The sequence below is a fragment of the Porites lutea genome, chromosome 7 (assembly GCF_958299795.1).
Source record: "Porites lutea chromosome 7, jaPorLute2.1, whole genome shotgun sequence".
NCBI classification, from domain to species: domain Eukaryota; kingdom Metazoa; phylum Cnidaria; class Anthozoa; order Scleractinia; family Poritidae; genus Porites; species Porites lutea.
The window spans coordinates 25,358,648-25,371,817 of record NC_133207.1 but is presented as its reverse complement, the minus strand read 5'-3'; the positions used below and the strand labels follow the sequence as shown (position 1 = coordinate 25,371,817).

Sequence of the window (13,170 nt, the reverse complement as noted above, 5' to 3'; positions counted from 1 at the left end):
CATTTTTCTCCAGGTAAGTGCATGGTATTAAATCATGATGTCCTTGACCTGATCTTCAATATTATTTATGTCATCTGGTCAGACCAAGTTAAATGTAGCTCCAAGTAGAGTTAAAAAGTATAGAGAGAATTCTTGGCCATCATTGATGGTACAAATACAGTGGAACCCCGCCTTACAGCCACCCTAGTAATACGGTCACGTCATTATTATGGTCACTTTTTTGGGGCCATACGGCAAAACGGCTATACATTTTCTTGCAAAAAAACCCTTGTTAATATGGTCACCTGTTATTATGGCCAAATATTTTTGGCCCCTTGGTGACCGTATTAACGGGGTTCCACTGTACAATGTACATTGTATATTGCATCCATAACCTTCCCTGTGATAGCAGGCATCGAAATGTCGAAATGGGTAGAGGAAGGGAAAAAGACAGGGATTCTCCCTCTCCCTCTCCCCCACCCCCTCCCCTTTTTGTGCCTGGCTGCCATTTAGGCTACTCTGTGAAAGCAAGTGGAAATTGAGAATGATAGGGGAAGGGTTTTAAAAGAAGCCAGAATCCTGCAGCCCTTACTACTGATTAGCTGGATTTGTTTTCTGACAGTCCTTAGTTCAACTCTTTGGTCAACTGGTTTGCCTTCTGTCAGCAGGGATTTAGAGATGCTAACCTCTGGAGATCTAAAATCTGGAAACCGTCCCCTTTTCATTTACCCAGCTACCCCCTCCCCCAATAACACAAATGAATCCGGTTCCCAGATTATAACATGGGTGTGGCTCAGGATATTATACAAAGTCTTAAATGAGGTACTGTACAAATCATCAAAATTCGCTTTGTTGATGAACGTCTTGTCAGTGATGAAATGTCTTTAAAAGCAGCACAGAAACCATACTATGAACAAGAAAATATTAATTTTAAATTGTGGGAAGGAGATGAATTGGTCACCTGTACGGAAGATCAGGAGATTTGTGCCATATCTGGGAGAAATGGCATAATATGGCAGATTATTAGCCACGTTATTTCACATAGTTTATTCATATGTACTTATTATTAAATAAGTGCCTGCCAAGTATAGCTGCTAGCTGGATTAGCTTTATCTAGGATTGAAAGTTAACAAAGTCATTTTGATTGAGTGGCTTATGAGAGGAGGGTCATCACTGTATGTTTGTTTTTTGTAAAAAAAGCCAGTAAATTTAGCCTGCTACACACAGCGTGTCTTTTGACTTGTCACATATTACTCCCCAAGATTTTGTGACAAGCCAAAACAATATCTGTATAGGAGTGCATTTGACAAGTTGTGCTCAATAGCCTTCCTTATTTTTCTTATTTCCTAGTTTATTAAGTGGAAGAATTGCATCTCTCAGAGATGAAACAGGCGCAGTAAGTTGAAATTTTGTTAAAGAGTAGGACTAGTCAGTCCATTATGACTCTTTAGTATTATCATATGAATTTTGACCTGTACTATGTTGCATAATTTGTGTCACACAATAAACCTTTCTTATATCACAATCTGCCCCGATAATATTGCATAATTTCTGATTCTATATTGATCATTTTCACCTAAAAGTTAAAAAAACTGCAATATTAGGTTTTTTTTTGTTATCAAAAATGTTTGTCAGTAAACGGCTGTGCATTGTAAAAGGGGTGTGACATGTACAGTTTTTTCAATAATTTATTGGACTCACCTATCTTCTTATTTTTGTCTCTGTTTTAAATAGATATTTATTGATAGAGACCCAGATGCATTTGTGCCCATTTTAAATTTCCTCAGGACCAAGGAACTTGATGCGAGGTAACGTATTAATTTTTATAACTTCTCAAACTTCTAATAGATCAGAGTGAGTGATCTTTTATCTCCAATTATATGTTGATGTAATTTTCCAGAGCCTGGAAAAAAGTCTTACCTGTACACCAGCTTTGCAACAGTGATAAAGGAGGTGTACAGGGCTTAAAAAGAGTCCTCTCCGGTTGTCCGGAACAAGCATATTTTTTTTGCTGGGCAGGTAACTTTTAACCTTTTAAGCCCCAATATCCACATACAAATTCTTTAAACTGATCTCTATACATTTTCTTAAAGGATATGTTGAGACAATTTGATAATACATGTAGATCAAAGCATTCTCTGTTGGGTGATCATTTTATCAATTCTCATAACTTATCTTATGAAAGTGTATGGATATTGTTAGGAGAAAATTGATCTTGGTCACTATTGGGACTTAAGGGGTTAAAGCTTACTTGCCTAATGTTTAAGGGTCCAGGCGAGTCATTGTGTAACAAAATCACAAGAAGTGGCCCTGGGTAAGCAAAATATGACAGCTGCTTGCCCTAACTTAATCTATGTCAAAACGGATTATTAGTACTTAATTGTGGCCATACATTTTCTGTTGCAGAGGATTAGATTTGAGAGTTATCAAGCATGAAGCTGAGTATTATGGTATCACCCCCTTAGGTATGTAAGCAGCTATAAATTAAGTTTCTTTTTTTTTCTTTAACAAAAATCATTGTCAAATCTTATTAAAAGGTCTCTCGTGGGAATACACTTTGACTTTATGTATGAGACTTTTTGGAAAGGTTACCATAACTGCTTAATAGACCACAGAATTCAAGGAAAGTTTTATATTATAGTATTGTTACTTTGGCAAGTGAAATTTTGGAGTAAATGTTTTCTAATGGTCATCAATAATTTTTAGAGATAATAGTGTACAAAGGAAAGTAATGTTAAAGAGTCTTATTTAATCTGAACATGACTCACTCCAATTTTCTCACAAAAGGTAATAAAAAACCTAATGTTTTTTTTTAAAAAACATCAGACCTTTAAGTATAATTTAATATTTTAAGCCATGTTTCATCAAGTCTAAGACACTTGGTGCCCAATCTTTTGAACCTGATTGAACACACCTGCAAAAAAATAGAATTTTTTAAACTATACATTATCATCCAAAATCATGTATTGCAACCCTGCCCTCTTCCATTTGGCAGCTCTCACTTTTAAATACAGATCTGTGATTTGCTTTATCATTTAAACAGCAAAGAGACTGGCTCTGTGTGAGGAAGTGTCCCATTCAAAATGTGGTGATGTACTTTTTCATGGGTATCTTAACTCTCCAGGTAACATTTTTACTGGAATACTTTTACACTTAAATTTAATTCTCTTAATTGAACTAACTTGAGGAATTTACGGTTGGAAGAGGGTAGGCAGAATGTGTGGTTTTTTGCTGGCTGAGGAAGGAAAGAAGCGGAAAAAGTTTTTTTCACACATGGCTGGGAGTATGGGTTTGAGTGTGTGGGGGTCTTCCGGTGACGTGGCGTTTAGAGTTCAGTTGTTTTTGTTGTCATCCGCCATTGGCTGGCCTGCCCCACTCACCCGACCTTCATGTGATTTTTGTTTCGTTTTAGGATTTAAAATATTGCTGTAGTTCTGGTTGAGTATTGAGTCTCAGTTTCTTGTTAGCTGTTTATTAGCACTTTTTGTGCTGTAATACTAGTGATTTGTGGTGTTGCTATTAAAGGTTGGGCTGCTTGGTTGGCTTGGCATGGCTCCCAGTTGTGTGTGAGAAAATAATTTTGGATACACTGCACACAGCAAAAATGTTGATTTGACTCTGTGTTCAAAGTGCTTTTACTTACAATGTACAGGGTACATGGTACAATAACATCACCTTATCCAAATGACACCTTGCTAACCCTTTGTCTGAGTAACATTATTTATGGTATATCAATAATTTTCAAATTAACTTTTGCTTGTCTGTCTAGTAATACTATTGTATAACAATTAACTACTAAGTAATACTATTGTATAATAATTAACTACTTTGAAGACAATATTTTTTTTAATGTTTCTCTGAAATATGTGTAACTGTCAAAATTCATCCAAAGCATTCAACCCTTGAATGGTCACTTGTTTTGTCTAATTTAAGATGGTTTTACTTTTCTTCCAAAAATAAAAAATATATATTTCACTGAGGGACACTAAACAATCTCATATAAACAATTTTTTATCCAATCTTCATCAGAATTTCCAGTTCCATCTACATCAAAACAGTCATCATCAAACACTCCCACAAGAAGAAGAAGCACAGCATCCACAGTAAGTAGGACACCACGGCATGAAAGAGACACCTCTTCTTACATTGAAGCCATCATCAGGGAAGTTCCTGATGACTCCTCTGATCCTCTAGGTAAGTGGGCTGCATTGTAAGCTCAATATTTTTGAAATGTCAGTTTATGTGGTAAATGACGGCAGGATCAGAGCGGGGGGGTTGCAGAGATCGCAAGTTTGATCCCTTAGACCAGACTAATACTCAGGATCTAAACTAAACAGTACCAGTTACATGAAATTAGAAGGTAAAGGTAGGAAATTTGAATAGGAATATTTTGAAGCCGATCTAAAATACATTGTAGATCTCAAATAGATCACCCTGCTAGCAATCATTCATGTGAAGTGCTTTATACTGGTGTGAAAATTACATAGTGCCCACACTGTGCCAGGGTCGCGCTAATGTGGTACCAACATAGTGCCAACACTGCATAGTTTCTCCTGATGCTCAAACATGTCTTTGTTATTCTCTCTAGATGTGGATCCAAGAAGAGTTCTTATGATTGTTGGGCATCATAGTTTTGTAGCAGTTGCCTTTGCTCATGCTGTATTCTGCTACAGGTTGGTTTACTGAAGAACTGAACTGAAGTCTAATAAATAAATGTAGCCTCTTTTTTAAAAACTCGGCTTTCACTCTTGCATTTAAACCTTCCATTGGCAATCAACTGGAGGTTCCATCTGGGAAAACTTATTTTGATATTTTGTGATAAGTGGTAACTTATATGAGGTGGTTGCTCAGGAAAGTTCAACTGTTGGCACTGTTTTGTTGATCATTCATTATCATCCATCATCAATCAAAATCTTGGGAAGTTATTTCCTTAAATTATGTGATAATTTATTATGGAGAAATGGTCAGTCGATTAACATGGAAAAGTAAAAAATATATTCAGAACTGAAAAGAACAAATAAAAGTTTGTGTAGTTTTAGTGGACTCGTATTGCAGCTATAAGCCAACCATGACCTTTTTTCTCACACATTAAGTACATTTTATGTTTTTGTCATGTTCTAAAGCATGCCACATCAGCCATGCTTAACCTAAAAGTGGTCCACAGTCTGAGTCAAAAAAACTCAAGAGTTTATATTACTTGGACTTGCACACAGATGAAAAATAAATTGAATTCTTAAAATAAACAACCCAGGGCAAAATTTTCTTTCCTCTTTCTGAACTTGGATATGGTTCTTATGAATTAGCCGCCATAGCCAGTCTTGGATCATGAGGTTCCTATTTTGAATGTGCTGCTTTAAGATCAATGTGTTCTTAGTGCATCATGTTACTTCTCCTTTACCTATTGTAGATCCAAAGACTCTGTGGGCTGGGAGCTTATTTTTTCCACTCCTTACCTAAAAAACTGTGTGGAAAAAATGGCACTGAATGCTAAAGTAACATCCAGTTCACTTGGTGATAAAATGCTGGCAGTATCAGCAGGTATGTTTTATTAACACTTTCACTCCATATTAGCCTGTGCCAGGCTCTCAGTCAGTGTAGACAAGCGAAAAAAGCGAGCGAGCAGTGAAATAGTGAATGAGTGAAAAAGGGCGGGAAGAGAGAAGGGGAGAGTCTGAAAGCTTCTTTTGCAGTACCTCACCTTGCCCACAATCCCGTCCACTTCCTCAAAAACCATTTCTCCTGTTAAAAATATGTCAAAACATCAAAAGTTGCTGTGTAGGAGGGCTTCCCATGCTCAACATGTTTGTTAGACTCTGTGCGCCTGAAGCCAAATGATTGATGTTAGCCATGAAGTAAAATGTTACACTTGACCAATCATGTATACCAGGAGCTGGTATATGGGATTGAGATATTGAAAACAATGGTTACAGGCACCCTCTGTCTCTTCCCAATCCCCACGCGGTTTCCACGCAATTTTTCTCTATCCTCTTTTCCCACTATCTTGGAGCCTGGAACTGGTTAACACGATATCAACATTGCGATATCGACATCTTGTAGCGGGCTTAGCCTGAGTATCAGGCCTTCCTAAGGGGCTAGGGGAGAGGAGATTTTAGATGGGGGAGGGGGGAGGAAAAGGAAGGAAGTTTCTCTCCTTTCACTCTCTCCCTTTTTCGCTTTCCTCCTCCCCTTTTCCTCCAGAAACGCCTGATACTCAGGCTATAACCAGCTAAACATAGTGTCATTATTAAGCAGCGATTAGCAGCAACACTCCTAGCAGCTTTATCATCTCATCTCCACTTCTCCCTGACTCAAACTTGCTCTCCTTCAGGCAAATGACCAAGAAAGTGTAAAACTGACATGATCTTGTCTCTTTCAGAGGGTAAAATTCGTTTATGGAGTTTTACGACAACAGACCATATCCAAGGTGCCGTGAAATTTGAAATTGGTAAGTTGATGGGTTTGGGGCTGATCACTGATTTGAAGTGATTGCTTGTCACATGAACCTAGTTTAGTGGCCTTAGCTCCCTCGAGTCTCTTGTAGCTTTGTGGTAGAGCATCTGGACTGGTATTAAGCAGAACTAAGGTCAAAATTTCGACTTCTGTTGGAAGTACTCGGATTTTAATTCCAAGCCACCTATGTCACTGACTGAAAAAACATCTCTCTCAATGAGATCTTATTCATGAATTGCATTGCATTATTCTCATTGCATAATAAACTATTTTTCACAGATAAAGTTGAAGAGAATCTAAATTAAAGAAGCATTGCCGTGATCTTTCTAATTATAGAGTACTTTAAACCAAAACGAAAGCACTGCTGGAAAGGTTTCATTTGAATGGGTTACACCACAGGATCTCATATACAGTACATATTTATCCAAAAATTCACAAGTTAGAACCTGTTTATACAGCTTAATTAACAATACCGTAAAATTCCAAAAATAAGCCCCGGGGCTTATATGTTTCAAAGGCCCTTTTTGAGGGGCTTATTTTTGGAGGCGCTTATCTACGGAGGGAAATTTGCGTCTCAAAATCGATTGGGCTAGCCTTATAGTTGGACGTAAATTTACCGTTTTTGCTTTGTTTTACTTTGTATTTGATGGCAATTTTCCAATTTCAACCCCCCAGGGGGCTTATATTTGGAGGGGCGATTTAACGGAGGGTTTTTTACGTTACCGGTTTGGGGGGCTTATATTTAGAGGGGCTTATTTTCGGAATTTTACGGTACCCTGTGAAAGTACTGCTTAAGAGCTTTTATCTTTATCATCACACCGTAGTAGAACTTCATCCATCGACTGACAAAACTTGCAAGATGTGTGAAAGTGATTGGAATTCAAAGCCAGCTTAGAAAACTTGAAATAATAAATACTCAGTAACACGTTGCACGACCCTCCACGCCCTTCTGGCTTCACGTTTTATAGAAGACTGAAACTGTTTATTGACAGGAACATTCAACCTCAGCGTACCTGTAGATGCTTTGTTTTTTATCGGAAGCCAGCTTGTTGCTACCAGTCACACAGGCAAGATTGGAGTATGGAATTCTATGACACAGCATTGGCAGGTATGTATACAAAGTGTGAGTTCAACTTCCAGCTCAGCTAATTCGTCCCACGTCGACCTGTATGATTTATACACAATAGTCAGGAAGGGGACGCCAGGCAGGCTCTTTCTTCCCTCTACCACGCACATATCTCTTGCGCGTTTTTCCTGTTAACAGAGCAGTTGTCGGGTTCACCCCCTACTTAATAGCCACGGCTGACGTCACGACTAGAAAAATGGCTCCATGCCTAGGATCGACTAGACTACGAGTAGTCCCCCATTTTTCCTCAGGGATAGTAGAGCGAGCGAAACGCGAGCGCGCGTGAAAATCACCCAACGCGAGAAAAGGCGACACGAGGTAAGGAACGACTCAAGACTAGGGCCGAATCACTAAAGACGGAGAAGTGAACGTAATGACTCTCAGCTTTTGATCCAGTGAGCAGATAAATTTTTGTTTCTGGGAGACTGCCCACTTACCCCTCCCCTAAGCCAACATCAACACTTCTCTTTTTGGGCAAAATGTTGGCTTAGGGGAGGGGTAGGTGGGCAGTTTCCCAGAAACCTAAGGGTTCAGCTCGTCCAAACAAAATTTGTAAAGTGAGCATCTTGGGTGGTAGATAAGGACCCAGTTTGTTGTTTCTGCGTAATTTTAAAGTTTGGGATAAATGAGAGAAAAAAAGCACTTTTTCGCTGTTTTAGATCCAGGATGTAATGCCGATTTCCAGCTATGACACAGCGGGTTCTTTTCTCCTTCTTGGATGTACGAATGGCTCGATTTATTACATCGGTAAGTTTGTTATTATAATTTCATTCATATGTAGAAGTGTGGTATTCTATTAAGTGCACAGGTAACCCAGGCTCACGATTTGTGTCATGTACGGGTTTCATATAACATGAGTAAATATAGAAAACATATGTGGCCAAGTTTAGGTCTGGAAATTTGCTAGAAAATGGAAATAAACATCGATGAAATTTACCATGTGGCGAGTTGTTGTTGTCCTTAATACATGTATGCACACGAAGTTTCGGGAAAAATAGTCTCCTTCATCTTTCCTACATGCCATTATACTATGTAGGAAAGATTTAGGAGACTGTTTTTCCCGAAACTTTGTAACACCTCTATGTGTACTCTGTAAAACCGTTGACGTTTGGCCTTAACTGCATTTTGAAGAGATGTGAAGCACGGACCACTTTATACAGCTCCATGTGTTTGTTTTATAGATATGCAGAAATTTCCCCTGAGAATGAAAGACAACGATCTTCTTGTAACCGAACTGTATAAAGATCCAAACGAAGACATGGTGACAGCACTCAGCGTCTATCTAACGCCAAAGACTTGTAAGTAAAGAAGCAAATTGCATGTTTTGTCCTTGTTGCAAGCAGCAACCAATCAGGTATCGACACTTCATGTGTGCTAACACGGACAAATTGGTTAAGTACCCCATAATCATAATTTCGAGCCATTTTTGTGTTGTTCAGACAATTCAAACGCAACGAAGTCTAATGAGGGTTGTTTACATTTTAGTAACCAACGTGACGACCGTTCGGCTACATTAACATAAACCGTGGTATGAAAGGAAAGTTCTGCTTTCCCACACCGGCAACTGAACCCAGGCCACGGTGGTGAGCACGCCGGGTCCCAAGCACTGGCCCATGTGGGAAATACGAGGAAAATCTGTTGTTCGTTTAGTCTGTTAGTTTAACTGGCCAATTGTGTGTCAACTGAAAGATAAACCAAAGACAAAACGTCATGTGAGCGCCAGCAGAATTGAGCGAAACGCATAAAACTGATTCTTTCAACCAAATTTAATACTCGATGTAAGAATAGCGCAAAAAAGTGACTATTTGAGCTCGGCTACTTAAACTGTGGTATATTTAAAAAAATGTTCTTTTTTCCCACACCGGGAATCGAACCCGGGCCACGGCGGTGAGAGCGCCGGATCCTAACCACTAGACCATGTGGGAATCGACAGAAAAAAAGGCGAAAAATTTTTGTCTCTGTAGTCCGTTCAGCTCATAGAAACTTCAGTATCTGCTGCCTGCCATGTCGCACGAAGCGAAGTTTGCCCACCCCTATACAAAGCACACCAAGTGCTGTCTCGGCGGCGACCGTTGTGAAGAGGTTGAGCTATATTTACATAGACGTTTTCTTTGAAGGTCTAAGTGGGAACTGGATCGAGATCGCGTACGGTACCAGTTCAGGGACTGTGCGGGTGATCGTTCAACACCCCGAGACAGTTGGCCACGGACCGCAGCTCTTCCAAACATTCATGGTTCACCGGAATCCAGTTGTGAAAGTGATGCTGAGCGAGAAAAACCTCGTGTCTATATGTTCAGAGTATAATCACGTGCGCACGTGGAACGTAACACGCTTCCGTGGCATGATCTCTACGCAGCCTGGTTCCACACCTCTGGCATCCTTTAATGTAGTTTCTCTTGAGTCACAGGATACCCACCCTAGCTCGTTGGCTGGTAACGTTATTGGTGAGTGCGTTGACACAGTAATTGCTTCTTAATTAATAAATTGACAAATTTTTTAACCGCAGCAACCTAATCAGAAACTACAAGGTTGTGTTTCAACAGTAGTTGCTTGTGTTCTATTCTGCTTTTCTTGTCTTTTTTTTGTTTGTCTTCTCTCTCTTTTTTTTTTTTTGCATCTCATTTTACTTACTCCAATATCTTTGCCTTCGTAGCTGGCGTTATCGAAGGCGAGACGAAATTTTTGGCGGTTGATCCTCGTCGTAGTGCTTTCTCCCTCTTTTCTCATAACCTCCTATGTCGTGTACCCAAAGCACCGGGTCACTCACGTGACCCAGTGCTCGTGAAGGGCGTTGGAGATACCACTGTACTTTAATCAGGCCTTTGCAGCCAAAAAATTTCCCCTGCAAGTATAATCCTCCCAGCAAAGTGTCTCTTACCCTCACTGGAAACATATTATCGACATGTTCAACACTGTCTGCCTTGTTGTAAGAACCAGAGGAAAGTTTGTTTTTTGAAAAGTCCGTTCTTTCATAAACGTCAACTGTGCGCCTTCACCCTAATAGATCATACTCGGATGTTTAATGACAGTTCGAACCGTGAGTAGCACTCTGTATATTGTCGTGTATGAATCCTTAATGTACCATTTTTATCTCTCGTCACCAGGCCCCTTTGGTGAGCGTGACGATCAGCAGGTGTTTATTCAGAAGCTTGTTCCAGACACTGATCACGTGATCGTACGGTTCTCGTCCACTGGAAAAAGGTAAGCACGACCAAGCCTGGGATCAAGCACTCCGTTCTACGGCGAGCGAAGCGAGCCGCGATAGAACGCGCGCCCGAGAGAACGCCCGCCCTTCACACTCGCTCCTCCTTTCGTGTGCCGCTCACTTCTGACATCTCGCGTCTCGCTTGCTCACAGGCTGAGCACAATCCCAATTGCAATCTGGAATTTGAACGTTTAAGTACCTGCTGTTATCTTGCTAATTTCTTTCTTGTACTTATACTGAGCAGGTAATTTGTTACGTTTTTTTAGAATCTGCACAATTCGCTCAGTAGACGGGAGCAGCATCACTTCATATTGCGTGCACGAATGTGACGCCTCCAGCAGAATGGGTTCCAGACCCCGACGATTTCTTATCACAGGACATACAAACGGAAGTGTACAGGTACGTGTCGCATAATTAAGTGGTACATTTCGAGTGAGGGTATACCACTCCCGGGACTCTGGAACACTCGGTGCTAGTCCGAGCGTGTCCATCTTCGTTAGTTTTGATGGAAGGTTTTCAATAACTGGTCCCAAGGATTTTTTTGCCTCCACTGTTGCTTTCGCTTATCTGTTACTTTGATTTTTTCTATTGATAAAAGAGGAGCTAAGGAAGCAGTCTTAGCAAGTGTCAACCCGTAACCGATATAAACAGCGCGCACGCGAGAGATCTGCCCTCTTTCCACTCACGACTCGCGCGTGACCCTTGGCTGGCTGGTCTTGTGTACGCCAAGGAGTTGTTGTGCTTGACAGTGTTTTGTTTTTGCATTTTCAGATGTGGGATTTAACAACGGCTCTGGAAATTGTCTCCAAACAGTCTGGTGAAACTACAGGTGAGTGTTGGATAAAACTGTATATTACTTGTCTTTGTCATTTCTTGATCTGTGATTGGTCAATTATCGTTCCGTAACTTATTGCAAAAACTTATTTTCACTCAAGATTATTCCCTTTTTTTCCCATTTTTTGTTCTTTAGTTATAGGTTTTCTCCTTATATAACCTTGTAATGCAAGTTCTAAATTTAAGCAGCTCAATCCTTTAATAGTCGCCTCGTTGTTGTTCTTCGAAAAGAAAGACATATAACTAACATCTTATTAGTCTCGTTTTCTCTGTCCGTACTTTAAATTATGGATCTTCCCCTTCCGCCGTGTAATTTACCGTACGGAGCTAAAAATACACTAAAAAGAGGTATTTATTCTTTATTCGCCTTTGATACCCCTGTTGTCATCTCTATTGCAGAACGTGACGACATTGGTAATGTAACGCAAGGGGAGCTGTTACGAACATTAGAGCAATGTGACCTTAGCGCGTCACGCTGCACAACTCCTTCCATATCACCGGCCACTTCGCTGCTACAAACAAATTTCACGGCCTCACGACTAAAGCCTTCATACTCATGTCCTAGCTTGAATGAAGACGATCGAGATGAAGCAGGCCCCAGTAATGGAAAATCTAGATATGTTTATATTTCGCAATGTTAAGACTCGTTAGAACGGTTGTTAAGTCTTTCGAGTGGTGTTTCAAAGAAGGAAGTTCGTCATGATCTAGGTGCCCCAAGAAGTGGGTATCCTGTGTAGCAAGCTTTCCTATGCTTTTTATAGTATTTGGCAGCGTGAAACTTGAAACGAGGTGAAACACATTAGAGATGATGGGAGAAAAAAGTTCTTTTTCTCTTTACCCCTACTTTATTTGCTTTTGTTTGCTCTCGCCTAAACTTTCAGGTGAAGTCACTTGTATGGGAATATTTGCTGACACGTTGATAACAGGTGGCCGGGGAAGGGAAAGAGACCGTATGAAAGAGAAGAGAAACCGGGGCTTTAAGAAATTACTGTTTTCCTCCTTCACTTTGACGCAGATATAGTAGGGTGTCCATTAACAGTGTGTTGATTCTAGATAAATCAAATGATCCCCGATCATCGCCCTTTCTGTTTGGCTCCACTAAATACATAAGGAAAGAGGTCAGGCCTGTTGCTTTGGCAACGTGAACATCTGAATCTCGGATTTCTTGATATGCATGTGATGCAGCACTTTGAATGTCTTTTCACGCTCAATTTCTTTCCATAATGGTGGTTGTTAATTTACAGATCATAGTAAATTGTTTATATTCATTTTAAAGAATGTATTAATTTATTAAAAGTAAGGAAAATAAAGCGTTCTTTTTCGGTAAATTGTTAATTATGAGGCTGCCTTTTCACTCAGAAGAACAATGACAACTGTACCAATCACAGCCCGGCGACCATTTCATCACGAAAGACGCTTCGTACTCACTCGACCTTATCGCGTGAAGAAGACTAGCAGTGCAGTAAGCAGTCTAAACGTCGTGATCCACGTCTCAACTGACTACATCCTCAGACAAAAGGCAACCTCGTTCCCAGGGTTCTCTCTTACCTGTCCCTACGGAGCGAGAGAGTGGGAG

The 13,170-nt window shown here is 40.1% G+C and overlaps 1 protein-coding gene and 1 non-coding gene across 3 annotated transcripts in view; one reads left to right on the top strand and one right to left on the bottom strand.

Annotated features, from left to right (window-relative positions):
* Nucleotides 1-12,922, top strand: part of LOC140943425 (BTB/POZ domain-containing protein KCTD3-like) — a 14,101-nt gene extending 1,179 nt beyond the window's left edge. The window contains exons 2-18 of one of the 2 annotated variants that reach the window (XM_073392509.1): nucleotides 1-13; nucleotides 1,330-1,375; nucleotides 1,714-1,787; nucleotides 2,386-2,444; nucleotides 3,023-3,103; nucleotides 4,009-4,173; nucleotides 4,568-4,652; nucleotides 5,387-5,517; nucleotides 6,356-6,424; nucleotides 7,422-7,537; nucleotides 8,215-8,302; nucleotides 8,737-8,853; nucleotides 9,673-9,999; nucleotides 10,660-10,756; nucleotides 11,027-11,159; nucleotides 11,532-11,589; nucleotides 11,994-12,922. The exon at nucleotides 1-13 is cut by the window's left edge and continues 41 nt beyond it. In XM_073392509.1, the coding sequence (XP_073248610.1) occupies nucleotides 1-13; nucleotides 1,330-1,375; nucleotides 1,714-1,787; nucleotides 2,386-2,444; nucleotides 3,023-3,103; nucleotides 4,009-4,173; nucleotides 4,568-4,652; nucleotides 5,387-5,517; nucleotides 6,356-6,424; nucleotides 7,422-7,537; nucleotides 8,215-8,302; nucleotides 8,737-8,853; nucleotides 9,673-9,999; nucleotides 10,660-10,756; nucleotides 11,027-11,159; nucleotides 11,532-11,589; nucleotides 11,994-12,235 (1,901 nt within the window). In that variant the 3' untranslated portion in view covers nucleotides 12,236-12,922. The remainder of the gene's footprint in view (nucleotides 14-1,329; nucleotides 1,376-1,713; nucleotides 1,788-2,385; nucleotides 2,445-3,022; nucleotides 3,104-4,008; nucleotides 4,174-4,567; nucleotides 4,653-5,386; nucleotides 5,518-6,355; nucleotides 6,425-7,421; nucleotides 7,538-8,214; nucleotides 8,303-8,736; nucleotides 8,854-9,672; nucleotides 10,000-10,659; nucleotides 10,757-11,026; nucleotides 11,160-11,531; nucleotides 11,590-11,993) is intronic. The other variant, XM_073392510.1, reaches the window with a different exon arrangement.
* Nucleotides 9,409-9,480, bottom strand: Trnae-cuc (transfer RNA glutamic acid (anticodon CUC)). Its single transcript has one exon. It is a non-coding gene; the product is annotated as a tRNA-Glu (tRNA).
* Nucleotides 12,923-13,170: the final 248 nt, after the last annotated feature.